Genomic DNA, 19,799 nt, shown 5'->3' with positions numbered 1-19,799 from the left:
GAGGTTGCGGTGAGCCGAGATGGTGCCATTGCACTCCAGCCTGGGTAACAAGAGTGAAACTCCGTCTCAAAAAAAAAATAAAAAAATAAAAAATAAATAAATAAAAATAAAATAAAATTTTAAAAAAAGGCTGGGGTAGGGAGAAAGAAAATATTTATGTCTGCCATTTTTGGTCCAGGTCTCACCATTAAATCCAAGGTGCAACTCATCTTATTTACATGTACTGCATGGAGAGCTAAGAGGATAACTGCAGGTTGCAAGGCAATCTCACAGCACATACATTTTAGTCATCTGACTTTCTAATAACATACTGTGACCTAAAGCTCAATGCTCTCTTTGTTGCTCTCAATTACTACAAAAGGTTTAACTAATTTTTTAAAGTACATTACACGCTGAATTATACTGAAATATAACATGCTCATTGTAGGAAATTAAAAAAATATGAAAAGGAAACCAACTACAATGCTACTATGCTAACTGGTTATTTTTTAATGATAAAAGCTGATCCAGTTGGTTATTTAGAGGAGGAGATTTAAGTCTCTCAATGACCCATGCACAGTTTTTGCATGGTATTTTAATTCTCCAATACACAATGTTCTATCACATGATAATTCATAATGAAATTTACCAATTCTCTTATATTAACATTTCTAGTTTTTACATTCCCCCAAATCAGACCACTTAACACTTTTGATTATCCATTCCTGTTTTGATTTTGTACTTTAACTATGATTATACTGTATATATAATTTTGTACACAGACAAGCTCACCCTGGAAAATATTTTTTCTTTTTTTTTTTAATTTTTATTTTTTATTCTGGAAAATATTTCTAATTCAACATACTTTATAAAATCATATCTCACATTGCCTTTTAGGGGACTGAAGATGGTTTTCTGTTATTGTACCAAAACACAGGAGAGCAAAAAGGGATTTGTCTATTTTAATGCCATGATTCATAAAAGGAAATTAAGGGGGGAAGTAAGCTGGCTGAAGTTAATAAAATTTCCTATGATTTGACCTATATGGAGGGAGGAATAAGATGGAGATTGCATTACTGGTATTACTGATTCCCCAAAGACTTCTGAAGACTAAAACTTTTCTAATGAAAAAAGTATACATTTTTCTAAACAGACCTAATAGAGAAATACTTCCAACTACCAGATATGAATATATATAATTTAATAATTCACGGTAACTAAGAATGCTTTTTTCTGAAAACAAAGTATATTTGTGCTCTACGGTATTTATACGTGAGAGCCTATCATTCTCCAAAAATAAGCATGAATTCACAGGAATACTGACACAGAATATGTGAGAACAAGCTTGGATACAGCTGAGTTATCTTTATTAAATATAAACATTCTATTTTTAAGCAAATGGAGAATGTAGAAAATTAATAGGATTATATGTATAGCAGATAATGTATGCAGAAGAACACAGCCCAGAACCAGGCACTTATAAGTGTACTTGCAGAACTTATTTATTTATTTAGCAAAATCTTAACCTAATAATTTTATCTAAGTTAAAACTTAAAATGTACTACAGTTGGCCCTCCGGGGCCAAAGGTTCTGCATTCTTGGATTCAACCAACATTGAACTGAAAATATAGTATTCTCAGGATGCAGAACCCTTGGATATGGAATGCCAGCTTTTCATATCAGCAGGTTCCACAGGGCTGACTGGAGGACTTGGGCATCACAGATTCTGCTATCTGCAAGGGGCTCTGGAAGTAATCCCTGAGAATACCGAGGGATGGCTATATTGGAAAACACAGGTGGTATTTATTAAACATGTACTGAATACATCTGGCAGGATAAAAAATACAGCAATAATGATTACCTCTGGAGAAAGGAAGGTCAGATTGAAGATTATGAAGGAAAGACACTCATTTTTCACAGTATATCCTTTTATACTATTTAAACTTTTAAGATATATATGTATTTACAACAAAAAAAAAGTTGAGCAACAAAATAAATAAGGTGACACTGAATTATAACCTAATAAATATCCAATTATAATCCAATAAGTACAAAATAGATATCCAACAATCTACACTCATAGAAATAAATGCCTGAAAAAATAAACAAACAAATCTGTGCAGAAAAATTCCAAATAACGTATGTAGATACTGCCCCTTCAAGAAGGTAGACTGTAACTCCCCACCCCCTAAGTGTGGCTGTTTATAGTGACTTGCTTCCACAAAGTACAGTACTGGTGGGCTGAGGGGATGGTGGAAGATGTGGAGAAACCTGACAAACACTGCCTCACCCAGGGGACCAAGGTTAACATCATCAGCGATAAGTAACAATGACAGTATGCACTCTTGATAAGAAGATGCAGATTGCACTTCGCCTCTGTGGTCTTCCTCTTCAAAATGCATACACCTAGGTTAACCATGAGAAAAACCTATAATGAATGCATTCTACAAAATACCTAACTAGTACTCCTCAAAACTGTCAAGGCCGTCAAAAACAAGGAAAGTCTGAGAAACTGACAATCTAGAGCAAAACATGATGACTAAATATCATGTGGTATAGGATCATGAGGCAGAAAAGTTTCTTTAGTTAAAACTAAGGAAATCCGAATAAAATATGGACTTGAATTAATAACAGTGTATCAATACTGGTCCATTAGTTCTAACAAATATCCCACACGAATCTAAGACATAAATAACAGGGGCAACCAAGTGCAGGATATATGGAAACCCTCTACTATCTTTGCAACTTTTGTATAAATCTAAAACTGTTCTAAAAATTTAAAGTTTTATTTTTTAAAAAAGGCAAAAAGTTCAAACAGAATATTGTTTCTTAAAATTAAAAACTGGAATGCCAAACAAGTTTAATAAGGTACTTGAATTAAAAAAAGAAACTAACATTTTGGGGAATATTAGTAATAAACCAAGGCAGAAATAAAACACTAAAATGTATAGCATCCCTAATTTATGTTGGAATGAACAAGGTTCTCTTGGGAAAATGAAATATGGAGAACTAAAGTAAAATATACACACAGTCATGCACTGTACAATGTTTCGGTCAACCAGAAACCACATACATGACATTGATCCCATAAGATTATATGTAGTACCTTTTTAAATGTTTAGATATGGATAGATACACAAATCCCTGCCTTTGTGCTACAACTGCTTATGGGATTCAGTAGAGTCACATGACGTACAGGGTTGGAGCCTAGCAGCAATAGGCTATACCGTATAACCAAGGTGTATAAGAAGCCCTACCATCTAGGTTTGTATAAGTGTACTCTATGATGTTCACACAATGAGGACATCGCCAATTGACACATTTTTCAGAACGTATTCCCATCATTAAGCAATACATGACTGTACTTGAAAATTTTAATCTATTTTCAAATTTTGCAGTGATTTCATACCAACAGTTTAGCTCAGACTTAACAAAAATAAAATGACAAAAATGCCCTTCTCACCATTAGCTGCCGCCAGAAAGGACTTGTTACTGCCCCGAGCTTTATTGGTCAGGTCTTCAGTTATGTCCATGTGTCGGTGGATTTCTTCACGCATTTCTTCTAGAATTTTGCAGAGTTCTGCTTCCCAATAATCTTTGTCTAGACAGTCAATTAATTCTGCAAGCTGGACCTTTGTGCTGTAGTACCAAATTTTCTTTTCATTTTCATTTTCTGTATCTTCTTCTCTGTTTAAAAATGGGGGGAAATAATTTATATGTTAGACATAATGCCACTTATCTGACAGTTTCATCTACCCAGTGAAAAGTTAAAACAAAGCTTATGCACTAAAACTCAATATATGTGCTCATAAGAGATCCCTGCAGGCCTTACTCAAACTTGATTTACTCTCAGAAAGGACATATAAAAAACATGACACAAAGAAAGATTACCTCAAAATTCAGAACCATGTGAGAGTACTTTGTGGAAGCCAGTTTCAGCTACATCTCAATCAACTTTAAGATCATCAATGTAACAATATGATGAACAGAATGTATTTAGAATTATTTTAGAAGAAAATAAATTTATTTTAGTTCATAACAGGGTATATAGGAAAATAATCATGCTCACTACTAATGAATGAACAAATGAGCCATGGGAAGACTGTGTGTGACAGATGGTCACATTTATTTTAGAGACAGGGTCTCACTCTATCTCCCAGGCTAGAGTGCATGGCGCTGTCACGGCTCACTGCGTACTCAGACTCCTAGGCTCAAGCAATACTCCTGCCTTAGCCTCCCAAGTAGCTAGGACTATAGACATGTGCCACGATACCTGGCTAACTTTATAATAAAACTTAGAAATAGTTCCATCAAAATAGTATAAATGCTTTGCTAAGTTCTGGTTCTTGAAGGAGTTATCTACAATATCTCATCCCTCCTCTTTACTTCTGTACAACTGAAGCTCAAAACTGGAGAGAAGAGGAGCTTCCTCTCCTGCCTAAAATCCTCCTAAGCTTCCCTTTACTTTTAATGGAGTTAAAGACCAACAGAGATAGTCACTAACTTAAAAGAAACAAGGCAAATTAATGTCTAGGACTAGACGTAGAGGAACACATATAATGGGATTTCTGTTCCCACTCAAAAGGAATTCAAGAGTATGTGTGAGGCACTTGAAGACAATGAGTAATAAATGAATAAAAATTTAGCAGCATTCCCAGAATGAGTCATTCAGTAATTCTGAAGAAGGGCTATATTAAATCACAGATAAATAAAAGGAAACGAGTAGAGTATCCTTAATCTGAAAATCTGAAATCCAAAAGTTTCTGAGTGCCAACATGCCATTCAAAGGAAATGCTCACTGGAGCATTTCAGATTTTCAGATTAGGAATGCTCAATTGGTAGGTATAATGCAAATGTTCCAAAGTCCGTAACACTTCTGGTCCAGAGCATTTTAGGTAAGGGATGCTCAACCTATACAGTATTCAGTGACTTAACATTTTTCTTCTTAAAGACACAGAAGAATAAATTCATTAAAGCATAAAGTGGCAAAACAGCGAATACCCACTAATCCATTCAAAGAAAAGTTGGGGGTTTTTTGGTCTGTTTTGTTGTATTTAACTTTTTTCTTTCTTTTCTTTTTTTTTTGAGATGGAGTCTTGCTCTGTTGCCCAGGCTGGAGTGCAGTGGTGTGATCTTGGCTCACCACAACCTCCATGTCGGGTTCAAGTGATTCTCCTGCCTCAGCCTCCCAAGTAGCTGGGACTATAGCCACGTGCCACCATGCCCAGCCAATTTTCATATTTTTAGTAGAGAAAGGGTTTTGCCATGTTGGCCAGGCTGGTCTTGAACTCCTGGCCTCAAGCAATCCGCCCTCTTTGGCCTCCCAAAGTGCTGGGATTATAGGCGTGAGCCACCGTGCCAGGCTAAAAAGTTATTTTTTCATACTTAGGTCCTTGGCTTACATACACAGTTTATATAATCAAAATTATCTGCTCTCGTTGCAAAAGTGACAACAGCTTTCCTATATAAATATACATTATTTATGTATATTTGGATTTGGAGTTACAATGTGGTTCTGCAGAAGCTCTGGATCCTATAAGGCCTACGATGTTCGTCAGGTTCACCCAGGTTCACCTTTAGGTACCACTTGGCACACATTCTCAAGGACTCATAGGGTGTCAAAGAGTAGACAGGCTGACATGCAAAGGTTTGCTAAAAATATAATTAAGAGCAAACATACATATTATATGTCTATAATTTAAAGCTTCTTTGACTTTTACCTAGGCTAGATAAGTAGGTTAATGACTAACAGTAAGTTTCAAGTTTAATTTCTAAACAAACCCATAGAAATGAAGAATAAAGAACACTAGTGAAATTAGTGGAATAATGTCCCCAAAGTTCACGTCCACTTGAAGCCTCAGGATATGATCTTATTTGGAAATAGGGTCTTTGCAGATGTAATTAATTAAGGATCTTGAGATAAAAATCATCCTGGATTAAGGGTGGCCCCTAAATCAAATGACTTGTATCCTCAGAAAAGGGGTGGACCCAGGGTGACACATAAAAAAGAAAGTAACGGGCTGGGTGTGGTGGCTCACACTTGTAATCCCAGCACTTTGGGAGGCCAAGGTGAACAGATCACAAGGTCAGGAGATGGAGATCATCCTGGCTAACATGGTGAAACGCCGTCTCTACCAAAAATACAAAAAATTAGCTGGGCGTGATGGCATGCGCCTGTAGTCCCAGCTACTCAGGAGGCTGAGGCAGAAGAATCACTTAAACCTGGGAGGCAGAGGTTGTGGTGAGCCAAGATCGTGTCACTGCACTCCAGCCTGACAGAGCAAGACTCCAGCTTAAAAAAAAAAAGAAGAGAAAAGAAGGTAATGTGAAGACAGAGGCAGAGACTGGAGTGATGTGTCTGTAAACCAAGAAATGCCAATGACTGCCAGAAGCTAGGAGACAAGCATAGAACAGATTCTCTTTGAGAGCCTTCAGAAAAACCAACCCTGCTGACTCATGATTTCAGACTTCTGGCTTCCAGGACTATGAGACAATAAATTCATATTTTTTAAAGCTACTCCATTTGTAGTACTTTGTTATAGTGGCCTTAGGAAACTCCCAACTTTTGGAACAGGAAGTGGGTGCTACTGCTAACATACCTAAAAATGTGAAAGTGGCTTTGGAATTGAGTAATGGAGGAGGCTGGAAGAACTGTTAAGTGCTTGGTAGAAAAAACCTAGGCTGTCTTGAAAAGATGGCAACAGGCAGATTGGAATTATGCTGCCAGCAAGCCAAGGACACTTGGGATGCTAGAAACTAGGAAAGGCCAAAAAAAGAAAGGATTATTTCCTAGAGCCTACAGAGGGACGATGGCTCTGCTGACGCCTTTGGGTTCAGACTTCTATTCTCCAAAACTGTTAAACAATACTTTGTTATAGCGGCACCAGGAAACTGATACAACTAGCAATTCAGCAATTAAAGAAAACAGCTAGGTCCTAAGCTCTTGGTCAAGCAGCCCAAGCAGTGCTTAGAAGCACATATTCTGGAGCCAGAATGCCTGGGTTCAAATTCTGATTCCACTACTTAGTAGTTGTATGATCTTGGATAAACTACTTAAAACTCTCTAGGCCTCAATCTCTCCATCTGAAAAATAGGGTGACGGTACGTATCAAGATGCTGTTGTTAGTATTAAATGAATTAAAATATATAAAGTGCTTAGAGTAGTACCAGCACTTCATGGTACAATATACTGTACATACTTGTCATTATTTTCCTCACCTTATGAGTTACATAATATTTACCTTAAATAACTAGGCCGGGTGCAGTGGCTCATGCCTGCAATCCCAGCACTTCAGGAGGCTGAGGCAGGTAGATCACTTGAGGTCAGAAGTTCCAGACCAGCCTGGCCAAGATGGTGAAACCCTGTCTCTACTAATAATATAAAAATTAGCTGGGCAAGGGGGTGGGTACCAGTAATCCCAGCTACTTGGGAGGCTGAGGCAGGAGAACCACTTGAACCTGGGAGGCAGAAGTTGCAGTGAGCCAAGATTGTGCCACTGCACTCCAGCCTGGGTGACAGAGTAAGACTTGTCTGAAAAAAACAAAACAAAACAAAAAAACTGTTGGTAGGATGGGTGTTTTAAAAAGCAGTATTTCAAGACGCAAGAGGGAAAGGGGTTCAGGGAGGGAAAGGGGTTCAGGGAAAGCAAGCCCTAGGAAGTGGCATAAATAGGCTGAGACTTCAAAAATGAGTTAGTTAGCTAAGATGTTTTTAGGTGCTTTGGTTTGCTTTTATTTATTTTGTTTTAAGTGTTAGAAAGCAAGACAATTAAATGTACAAAGTTAGGGATCTGTGCTAAAGAATCTGAACTTTCTGTTAAGGGCAAATGGAAGTAATTAAAAGGTTTTTCAACTTAGGGGAAAGAAGACTTGATCAAAATTGCTGTTTTAAAAAATCATCCAACTATGGCCAGGCATGGTGGCTCACGCTGTGATCCCAGTATGTTGGGAGGCCAAGGTGGGCTGATCACCTGAGGTCAGGAGTTTGAGATCAGCCTGGCTAACATGGTAAAACCCGTCTCTACTAAAAATACAAAATTAGCCAGGCATGGTGGCAGGCACCTGTAATCCCAGCTACCTGGGAGGCTGAGGTAGGAGAATTGTTTGAATCACAGAAGCAGGGGTTGCAGTGAGCCAAGACTGCACCACTGCACTCCAGCCTGGGTGAGACCCATGCTTCTAGCTTAAGCAGCTGTGGAACAGTAATCCCACTTACTAAGATGAGAACACGGGATGAAAAGTAGGTAATGGAGGGAAATGATGAGTTCAGTTTTAGACATGTTTGAGGGGCCTGCTTTGCAGACACGTCCAGGAGACTGCTGGACATACAGAACTGAATGTGGACAGCAGGAATACAAACACAGGTTTGATGTCAGCTAAAGTCAGTAAGTTAATATGTGGCTTATAGTTAGAATGGGGAGTAGAAAGCCATGTAGATTTAAACACACAGTTTAGTTCATTTGGAAAATGAAAAGAATACAGATTTTTAAAATGCTATTTAAAGGAGTACAGTGTTTCACACCTGTTGTAATCCTAGCATTTTAGGAGGCCAAGGCTGGAGGATCGCTTGAGCCCAGGATTTCAAGACCAGTCTGGCAACATAGTGAGACTCTTGTCTCTACAAAAAAATAAAATAAAATGCTGTGCTCATGTAATTTTATTTAGAATGGAGAGTGACAGAAAAATGTGCTTATCTAACCTGGCAATTTCTATTTCAGTAAGTCCTAATTTCAGAGCAAAGGATTGATAGGATAAAAGCAATAGTTAAGAAAGATTGGCCCACTTACATAATGAATTAAAACTGACCTCTAAGTTATATGCTGAATATGTCTTAGCTCCTCAGACAGACTATAAATTTATGTATAAGAACTTTTTTTATTATATGCTTCACTAACCTATACAAATGACATATTTTTAAGCATCTTATCAAATAAACATTTCCTACTTGATTTCACATTGGAAAATACTCAAAATATCACAGCATGGAAAAAGATATCCTATTTGTCTGAAATCCTCTTTAAAATCTGTGCACTTTATTATGTACCAAAAAAGGCAGTCTGAATGACAACTATAGCTTCTAAAGCAAATAAACTTAAATGAACAGTTTTATTGACAAACACAAGTAAAGAATTTTACTGTTCCACCACGAAAAATAGAATATTTGATTTCTTGACAATGTGTCAAAAATTCACCCACAGGTATTTAAAAAGTCATTTGACTCATGTGCTTTCAAAGGTCTGCATTTATTTCACTGTAAGACAGGATATATTTTGCTTCCCTGAATGTTGTTTCATATATTGATACTGATATATCATGAAACAGAATGTTTCTGAAATCCCCACTTAGTTTAGATTTTTAAAAAATGCCTTTACTTCAAATTTTTAAAGATTTCATAAATACTCACTGCAGATATAACAAAAACAATTATTATCTTTCTCCCCAAGTTATAAGCATAGGTTTTAACAGCTGAACAATGCAAGCTGCAGATTTCCCATGAAGATGGCTTGATAGCTAGACTACAGTATAAAATCAGGTACTGAAAATACTTTTATAAAACACATTCTGAAAAAAATTCCAGGTTCTACCTCCTAAGAGCCATAGGGTCTTGGGCTAATCAAAGGCAAATTATTTAACATCTTTGAGGTTTAGTCTCTTAACCTATAAAATGTAGACAAAAATGGTGCCTGCAAGGCAGGGCATAGTGGCTCAGGCCTGTAATACTATCCCTCTGGGAGGCTAAGGTGGGAGGGTTGCTTGAACCCAGGAGTTTGAGACCAGCCTGGGCAAGACAGTGAGACCTCTATAAAATAAATAACAGCTAGGCATGGTGGCATGCACTGTAGTCCCAGCTCCTAGGGAGGCTGAGGTGGGAGGATGGCCTAAGCCTGGGAGATTGAGGCTGCAGTGAGCCATGATCATGCCACTGCACTCCAACCTGGGCAACAGTGAAACCCTGTGTCCAAAAGTAATTAATTAATTAAAAATAAAACAAAAATTAAAGGTGGGGCGAGATGGCTCATACTTGTAATCCCAGCACTTTGGGAGGCTGAGGTAGGTGGACCACGAGGTCAGGAGATCAAGACCATCCTGGCTAATTCGGTGAAACTCCATCTCCACTAAAAATACAAAAAATTAGCCAGGCGTGGTGGCACGTGCCTGTGGTCTCAACTACGCGGGAGGCTGAGACAGAAAAATCACTTGAACCCAGGAGGCAGGGGCTGCAGTGGGCTGACATTGTGCCGCTGCACTCCAGCCTGGGCTATAGACTGAGATTCCGTCTCAATTAAAAAAAAAATTAAAAATATAGTATCTGCATTGTTGGGCTGTTGGGAGGATTAATTCAAAAATATATAAAATGCTTAGGACATTGTTAAGCATACAAGGAAGTGCTCAATAAATGTTGCTCTTGGCTATTACTAATTTATCACAACTAGCTTCTATTTACAGGTCTCTGAAACTAAGACCTATACCACTGATTACTGTGTAATGAGCCTTAAAGATGTCAAAGTTTTTCTGCATGCGGACAAGGTACTTTTGGTCTCCAGCTGGCCAAAAACAGTAGTACAGGGAAAGAAAGAGGCAGTGAGAGTGAACATCCAAAGGGTGAGGAAAAGCAGCACAGCAAAGGAAGGCACAGGAATGGAAGAACTGGAGTATGCACTGGAGCATTTGCCTCCTAATTCGTTCCCAGTCATCCTGACAACTATGAGTTCCTTTCAGGCGGGCATCTGAGACTGTGTGAACATGACCTGCTAACTGTTGAATGTCTACACAAAGTACAAGCACTGGGCTCCCTGACAGGCAGCGTGACTGAATTTCCACTTATAATGACAATACAGCAGTCAACTTTTTTTTTTTTGAGACAAAATTTCGCTCTTTGTTGCCCAGGCTGCAGCGCAATGGCGTGATCTCTGCTCACTGCAACCTCTGCCTCCTGGGTTCAAGCAATTCTCCTGCTTCAGCCTCCCCAGTAGCTGAGATTACAGGCGCCAGCCACCATGCCCAGCTAATTTTTGTATACTTAGTAGAGACATGGTTTTACCATGTTGACCAGGCTGGTCTTGAACTCCTGACCACAGGTGATCCACCCTCCTTCCAAAGTGCTGAGATTACAGGCATGAGCCACCGCGCCTGGCCCCCTTTCTTTCTTTTTTTTTTTGAAACAGACAGAGTCTCACTCCATCACCCAGGCTGGAGTGCAGTGGCACCATCTCAGCTCACTGCCACCTCTGCTTCCTGGGTTCAAGAGATTCTTGTGCCTCAGCCTCCGGAGAGCAGTAAACTTAAAATGTGGTTACAGTTATTTCACCATTTGGAATGACCTCGCTGACAAAGGTTTCCGTGTTACCACCTCAACAGCAAAATGTCAAAACAAAAAAACAGCACAATGAATACCATGACCAGATGTTTGGGAGGTAAGTGAGCAAGAAAAGAAAAAAATTACGTATTTTACACTTATTTCTTAAAATAACTGATCCAAACTAAAAGACACAAAATATACATTTAAGACCTTATGTATCATTTCTCATAGCAGTTTCTGGATTAAGGTGACAGATTTAATTTTGCTCCCTCCTAAAACCTTCTTAAAACCAAGCAGAAAAAATACTGTTAGGCTGGACGCAGTGGCTCATGCCTATAATCCCAACACTTTGAGTGTCCGAGGTGGGCAGATAGCTTGAGCTCACGAGTTTGAGACCAGCCTGGGTAACATGGCAAAACCCTGTTTCTACAAAAAATGCAAAAATTAGCTGGGTGTGGTGGCACACAACTGTAGTCCCAGCTACTTGGGGGGCTGAAGCAGGAGGACTGCTTGAGCCCAGGAGGTTGAGGCTGCAGTTAGCCGAGACAGCGACACTGCACTCCAGAGCTTGGGTGACAAAGTGACATCCTATCTTTAAATTAAAACAAAAAAACAACAAACAAACAAACAAACAAAACTGTTAAAGACAAACTCATAAGGATAAAGTAGGAGGCACAAAATAACAACAGCAAAAAAATTCTGAAAGTAGATGAACTAGTGACTACTGCCTCAGCAGAGCCAAGAAGGCCCAATCTCAAACTAAAAAGGAAGGTGAGGTTTAGAACACAATCCTCAAAGAGCAACCATAATGAGGAGAGGCGTCTCTAGAATAGTGAACTGGCTGGAAGCTGTTTATGGAGCAGATTCCTAAACCAGTTCTCTCCGCTTCAAGCTGTCAAAGGTCTAGTCTCTAGAGGAGGTAAACTGAGGTTCCCTGGACTGGGAGAAACCACACTCAGTTGTGAACAAAGGCACTGTACAGAAAACTGAGGGTTTAAGTGACCGTACACATAGTAAATGCTGTGTGCACGATAAATGAAGCCTTCTTCTCCGACTCAGCCATCAGAATACCACTAGCAACACCTTCATGCTTCAAGCAGGACACAGGAAAAGAAAAGGCCTTTCCATGCCATCTTTCCTCAAGAGCTTACTCTAGAGGATAGACCTCAAGATACTGATAACAGGGACTTCCCCCCAAGAAAATAGATAATGAAAATCATGCAATGGTTAAATCAAAATTGATAAGGCCCACCCACTTGCTCAGAGCTTCCAACTGGCTACACAGTATCACAATGTTAATGAGGAGCAGAAAATTAAGAATAAACATGTGAGTATGAAACAGAAAAACCAAAACAAAGAATAGGAAGAAGCAACTTAGAGGAAACAGACAATGTACAGAAGACAGAAAAAAAAACCTGTCATTAATATCCTCAGAAAGGTAAGAGAAAATTCTATATCCAATAAGACACAGAAACTGGATTTCATTTTTTTTTTTTTGGAGACGGAGTTTCACTCTTGTTACCCAGGCTGGAGTGCAATGGCGCGATCTCGGCTCACCGCAACCTCCGCCTCCTGGGTTCAAGCAATTCTCCTGCCTCAGCCTCCTGAGTAGCTGGGACTACAGGCACGCGCCACCATGCCCAGCTAATTTTTTGTAGTTTTAGTAGAGACGGGGTTTCACCATATTGACCAGGATGGTCTCGATCTCTTGACCTCGTGATCCACCCGCCTCGGCCTCCCAAAGTGCTGGGATTACAGGATTGAGCCACCGCGCCCGGCCCTCATTATTTTTTTAAAGGAAGATTCTAAAAATAAAAGAGCTCTTAGATAATAAAAAATAGCAGAAAAGAAAAACTGGATAGTAGAGTTGGACGGCCAAGACAAGGAAATCTTGAAAAACTGAACACATACACACACCCCAAAGAGAGAAAGAGACAAAGAGGAAAACTGGAAAGAAAAGGTAAGAAAGAAGACAAAAATAGGAAGTCCAATGTTCAATAAAACCATAGCTCAAGATAGATATAAGAAAAAAAAAGAGGAGGAAGTTGTCAAGAGAAGTTCTCAGAACAATTGCCAGATTGAAAATGCTCACCAAAAACACCTGGTGGATGAAAACAGCCCACACAAGGGCATATCACTGTAAAACTGTGGAACACCACAGATAGCGAAGATTCTGTAAGCTTTCAGCCACAAAGAATCAAGAATCAATGTGGATTCAGATTTCTCGACAGCACAATGATAAAGTTTGTACTCTCCTCTCCATGCCCTGCTCTGACAGTCATTTCATCCTACCAGATTTTTTGATTTGACCTAATTCTAAGAACTGGAAGAAGGCTTTGAAGACTTCAGAAGCTGAAAACACAAAGTAGCCCATCCCCCTGACCATATACCTACAGGATGTCAGATACTCAGTCCATACGACAACCCTGCCTGATGCCCTGACTGAGGTAAACCCTGAGACTGTCTCCCAATCTTGCCCACAGACTTCCCAGGAGAGCTTCTCGAAAACCCTCGGAAACACTGAGGCCAGACTATGATCCTGAGTCTGTTGGAATCATCTCCTCCTGGGGGATTACAACCAATACTGGCAGAGCTGATCTTTTTCTTGCTGCTCCTTTTCTTGCTGCTCCATTTTACATACAGATAGGGTAAAACCAAAAAAGAGAAGTAAAACAATCTTAACACCAAAGTTAAGAGTGGATGACCTCAGCTAGGCCACAGGGGAACATAAAGAAAAACGGGCCCATGGTGGCATTCCACCTAGAAGCGTTCTTCACCCAGGTTAGAATGCACTGGCATGATCTCAGCTCACTGCAGCCTCTGCCTCCCAGGTCCAAGCAATTGTCCTGCCACAGCCTTCTGAATAGCTGGGATTACAGGTGCATGCTACCACACTTGGCTAATTTTTGTATTTTCAGTAGTGGTGGGGTTTCACTATGTTGGCCAGGCTAGTCTCGAACTCCCGACCTCAAGTGATCCACCCATCTTGGACTCCCAACGTGCTGGGATTACAGGCATGAGCCACCATGCCCAGCCCCACCTAGAAACATTCTATGTCCTATCCTAGGCATCAAATGCAATGACATTTTGCTTCTTTCCCTCTCAAAAGCTCTTTTAATGCACATATTCCTTCAACTAAGAAATTATTTAACTGTGTAACTATGAAGTTACAAAGGTTTATATCACATCAACAGCATAGCTCTGCTACATCAATCATGAGGGAAACTAGTTTATTTTAAATGCATACAAATAATTAAGACCAGAGTTACTTACATTATGAGTCTTCGGTTCAAGAACCAGTATTTCCTCCGACTTCTGTCATATCCAATAGGTTCGTGTCGAATATATGGTTTATTTTTTTGGATTTCAGCAACACAGTCAGTCACACCAGGCACCTTGTGTGCTACACAGACTTCACACTGCCACTCATCCTCGGGCACCTCCTCAAGAGGTGGCTTCACACATTCCAAATGGTATACTGCTGAACATGTCTCACAGCAAAGCAAATCCCCAAGTTTGTGACAAACCCTACAATGGTCATCATACTGTATCACCCCTTCAGACATCAATTCCTCACGAGCAATATTTGTTGTAAGAAACTGATCAACTAAAAACTGTAGAACTTTGATCTTGTTCTCTACTGGTCCATATGGGTAGTCCTCTGCCTCTTGGTAAGGAAGAACGTGATGGTATTCCTTATCACTCTCACAGTACACCCGCAGCACCTCTGGCCACGTCATCCCATCTATGAAATACAGTGTGGAATTAACGCTATCTTTCAGATCAGCAGGTCCAAAGGTAGTATTGGAAGTATCTTCTTCACGCAGAACTGCTTTCAAAAGCACAACGTGCATCTCTGCCATGAGTGTGCACTGCTCTTGGCTCACCAGAGCTGCACAAAAGTCCTCAAAGCGAAAAGGAGATAATCTCAAAACAGTGCCAAAGTTCCGCAGTACCTCGTAAATGGCAATAACATTCATTATATGCTCATTAGGCACCATTAAATCCTCAGAGGACTTGGGAAATTCAAGGGGCGGGATGTCTTTTTCTTCCAATATTGGAGAACGAGGCCGATGTACTCTTGGTTTTCGCCTACCTATAAATAAAGAAATGACATCATTACAAATCAATACATTACATCATTTCTACAAATTTCCCATTTGAACACATACCCCCCACCAAAACAGATAGGCACATTTCTTTTTTTTTTTTTTTTTTTCTGAGACGGAGTTTCACTCATGTTACCCAGGCTGGAGTGCAATGGCACGATCTCGGCTCACCGCAACCTCCGCCTCCTGGGTTCAGGCAATTCTCCTGCCTCAGCCTCCTGAGTAGCTGGGATTACAGGCACGCACCACCATGCCCAGCTAATTTTTTGTATTTTTGGTAGAGACGGGGTTTCACCATGTTGACCAGGATGGTCTCGATCTCTTGACCTCGTGATCCACCCGCCTCGGCCTTCCAAAGTGCTGGGATTACAGGCTTGAGCCACCGCGCCCGGCCGGCACATTTCTTTAATAATCATCAAGTTAAAATAATACCAAGAAGCAATGATTCAGCTCTAACTTTTAAGTCTAGAGAAAACCTGAATTCAAAGTTTTCGCATTAAATTATAAACCAGAATTTAAAAAATTATAAATTATAATCAGTTCTCAATTACCTAGAGGGATTAACTGGTTCATGGGTAAAAAACTAACAGTAAAAACTAACAGTGTCGGAACAAGGATCTCTGAGAAAATAATAATAAAAAAACCCAGTGCATTTGTGAATGATTTGACAACAACATAAATGAGAAAAAACATTTACACATAAAATACACAGCAAAGTAGGGGGAACAGATCTCACACTGTCAGCTACAATAAAGAAATGCCTGTCAACAACCAGACAGGAAGTTCCCAGTGTAGACCCCTTTTTCTCTGCCAGAAGTACCTCCTAAGAGGAGTTCCACAGTGAAACACAGGCTCAAGGTGAAGACAGCAAGGAAAGTACAAAGGTGGAGAGAAGAATTCCAATGCTGAGAGAAAAGAAAACTGGCTCAACTAGGAAACAGACAACAGACTACATTTCTTAACAGTCAGTTAACAACTTTTAGATACCTGTTGCCTGATTTATGAGATGTGATGTCCAGACATACATATGTAAGTATATAAATGCATCAATATATACAATTGAGAGTTTAGTTTTTAACAAATACACGTATCTCATTTAATCACCTAGAGCCATCACCTAGGCTGGAGTGCAGTGGTGCGATCTCAGCTCACTGCAACCTCCTCCTCCCAGGTTCAAGTGATTCTCCTGCCTCAACCTCCTGAGTGGCTGGGACTACAGGAGGCACCACACCCGGCTAATTTTTGTATCTTTTAGTAGAGATGAGTTTTAACCACGTGGTCCACCCGCCTCAGCCTCTCAAAGTGCCAGGGTTACAGGTGTGAGCCACCATACCCAGCCTACTCTAATTTTGGCGAGAGTATAAATTAGTTGAATTTTTAGAAGGCAATTTGATAAAATCTATCTGAATATATATCCCTTTGACCCTGTAATTCTACCTCCTCGAATTTATCCTACATACACATTCATTTAAGTACAAAATATTTAATTCATCATAGTTTATAAAAGCTGAAATTTTTGTGTGGGTTTTGTTTCTTTCTAATCTAAATATACATGAAAAATTAAATTATGATGCAACTACATAATGGAATCAAATTCAGTAGTAGTAAAATTCCTATGTGCAAAAATGAAACAATTTTTAAGATTCAGTATGAAGTACAGCTAGTGCTCGACTTACGACCACTATTGGTTCCGACAGACCAGTCGTAACACAATTTGGTCATAAGTTGAGTAGGCTATATGTACAGTACTGTGAAATGATGTTATAAAAATCTTTAAGTCAATTTTATCATAATTTTCTTTCATTGTTATATAATTTTCTTTGTTCATTTTATGCCATTTGTATCCTCTCTACACCATTTTGTTTCTTATTTTTACATTCGTCAGGTTTAAGTAAAACACTGCATTACCAGTACAACTGGTTTAATATTTGCAAAACATTGTGGTCGTAAAGTCGAATGGTCATAAATTGTATAGGTCGTAAGTCGATCAATACCTGTAGAAGCAATGAACAGCTACAGAACAATGATAGAATGTCATCCGAATAAAGAAACTAAAAATAAAAAGAGGCAGGCAAGGGGACAGTGATGAAGTACATATGTCTAAGAGGTCATATAAGAATCTTTTTAAAGTAGTTGCCTCTGGGGCGAACCGGGGGACAGGAAAAGAAGACAAATTTCTTTTTACCTTTTTATGTTTTAAAAATTAACGTATGCATGTATTTTCCTTATAAAATTTTAAAAGAAAAAAATTGGACAGGTACCTATACAAACATATGGAAATATTAATACTCAAATCTACAAAATGATGCTGCTACTAATGACTACTGATAGTCTTCTATAAATACAACGTCTTTTTTTTTTTTTTTGACACGGAGTTTCGCTCGTTACCCAGGCTGGAGTGCAATGGCGCGATCTCGGCTCACTGCAACCTCCGCCTCCTGGGTTCAAGCAATTCTGCCTCAGCCTCCCAAGTAGCTGGGACTACAGGCGTGTGTCACCATGCCCAGCTAATTTTTTTTTGTATTTTTAGTAGAGACGGGGTTTCACTATGTTGACCAGGATGGTCTCGATCTCTTGACCTCGTGATCCACCCGCCTCGGCCTCCCAAAGTTCTGGGATTATAGGCGTGAGCCACCGCGCCCGGCAATACAAAGTCATTATACTAAATTCAAAGACTCAAATTTATAGAATTGAACATAGACTACAGTGTATAAAGAGAACACATTAAATTAAACCACTAAAGCCCCTCAACTGTCAATCATTAGTATTAGCAAGTCATTTCACCTATTCACAGAAATGTATTCAGAATATGCCACTGAGTATTACACTCATTATCATCTTCAACACTGATCTGATAGCTATCTACCAGGGAATTATATTAATTTTCCTGCATTAAAAAAAAAAGAATTAACCCCAATCTCACTAGTTAGCAAGGAAAGGCAGAGTAAAACCCCAATGAGATAACTGTTTTCATACTCATCACTGGACAAAAATTTAACAGTGTAACCAAACAAACTAATGGGAAGGAAGCAGAACAACAGAAACACCAGTATACCACCACTGGGACTGTAAACTGCTACCATAACTTCAGAGAGCAATTTAGTAATAGTCAGCTATAAGGGTCTGCACATAACTTGGAACAGCCTACAAACCTGTTTGCCCATAACCAAACTAAGAAATATACCTTACATCTTATCCAGTATACATACCCCTGAAAACAAAAGCTCTATAAAACACTATTCTTACTACATGCCTTATACTAATATCTTCTCTCTCCTACCAATATTTTCTATTCTCTTCTCTTTCTACTTTTAAAACATGCTGCTTGCAGCCCAAAGTTAGAACAACACTTCTCTAGACAAATTATCCTTATGCATATGCATGTGGAGGAAAAGTTAAATATTAAATTTGAACTCAATTAAATGTGGACACAAACAATGGTCACCAAGTCCCGGAACAGGTTATCTGAGCCCCTTGAGGCGTTCATCCAGTGCTGTTTCAGAGAAATCTCTATTTCAACCTATTCCTATACATTAGTTATTGAAAAACAACAATTGCAAAAACAAGTTGACCTTTTAGTGTTCCTTGAGCCCAGCGGCAAAGGGCCCTCCTGACTGGGCCTCATGCCAAACAACTTGTTACAAAAAGAGCTAGGGTCCCAGACCACGCCAAAGCTTCGTGAGACCTCTCCTCACGAGTGCACAGATGAATGGCTGACTCTGGAACCCAGGCTGTTGCGTCCCAGTCTGGTGATGAGTTCACCATAGTCTGGTGAATGTACATATATTTATCTCTTTTCCTTTCTCCTCTTCCCATTGCAGTTTGCTTATTTTATCAATTTGCTTATTATATCTGCATTGCCATTTTTGTGGATAAAGCTTGTTTATCCTTAAAGGTATTGTGTGTCTTTGCTTCTCCCCTGGAGTGTTTCCCACACAGAACAATGCAGAGCACTTAATATTGTTTATAAAACAAACAACCAAGCTAAAAACAACCAAAATGTCCATCAACAGGAAAACAGTCGAATTGTGGCATATTCACTGCATAGAATTCTACAGATCAATCTTGAGTAAATTAGGGCTATGCATTATCAACATGGATCAATCTTAAAAACAAAAACACTGGGCTGGGTGCAGTGGCTCACGTCTGTAATCCCAGCACTTTGGGAGGCTGAGGCAGGCGATGACGAGGTCAAGAGTTCAAGACCAACCTGGTCAATACGGTGAAACCCCATTTCTACTAAAAATATGAAAATTAGCCAGGCGTGGTAGCATGTGCCTGTGGTCCTCGCTACTTGGGAGGCTGAGGCAGAAGAATTGCTTGAACCCGGGAAGTGGAAGTTGCTGTGAGCCAAGATTGTGCCACTGCACCACTCTAGCCTGGGCAACAGAGCGAGACTCCATCTCAAAAAA

The 19,799-nt window shown here is 39.5% G+C and overlaps 1 protein-coding gene across 1 annotated transcript in view; it reads right to left on the bottom strand.

Annotated features, from left to right (window-relative positions):
• Positions 1–19,799, bottom strand: part of BPTF (bromodomain PHD finger transcription factor) — a 137,107-nt gene that overhangs the window by 91,246 nt on the left and 26,062 nt on the right. The window contains exons 2-3 of the mRNA XM_017542842.2: positions 14,552–15,374; positions 3,443–3,666 (exon numbers count right to left, since the gene is read on the bottom strand). Of these exons, the coding sequence (XP_017398331.1) occupies positions 3,443–3,666; positions 14,552–15,374 (1,047 nt within the window). The remainder of the gene's footprint in view (positions 1–3,442; positions 3,667–14,551; positions 15,375–19,799) is intronic.

The sequence above is a fragment of the Cebus imitator genome, unplaced genomic scaffold (genome assembly GCF_001604975.1).
Source record: "Cebus imitator isolate Cc_AM_T3 unplaced genomic scaffold, Cebus_imitator-1.0 Scaffold148, whole genome shotgun sequence".
In the NCBI taxonomy this organism is placed as follows: domain Eukaryota; kingdom Metazoa; phylum Chordata; class Mammalia; order Primates; family Cebidae; genus Cebus; species Cebus imitator.
This window is presented reverse-complemented; position numbering and strand designations above follow the sequence as displayed.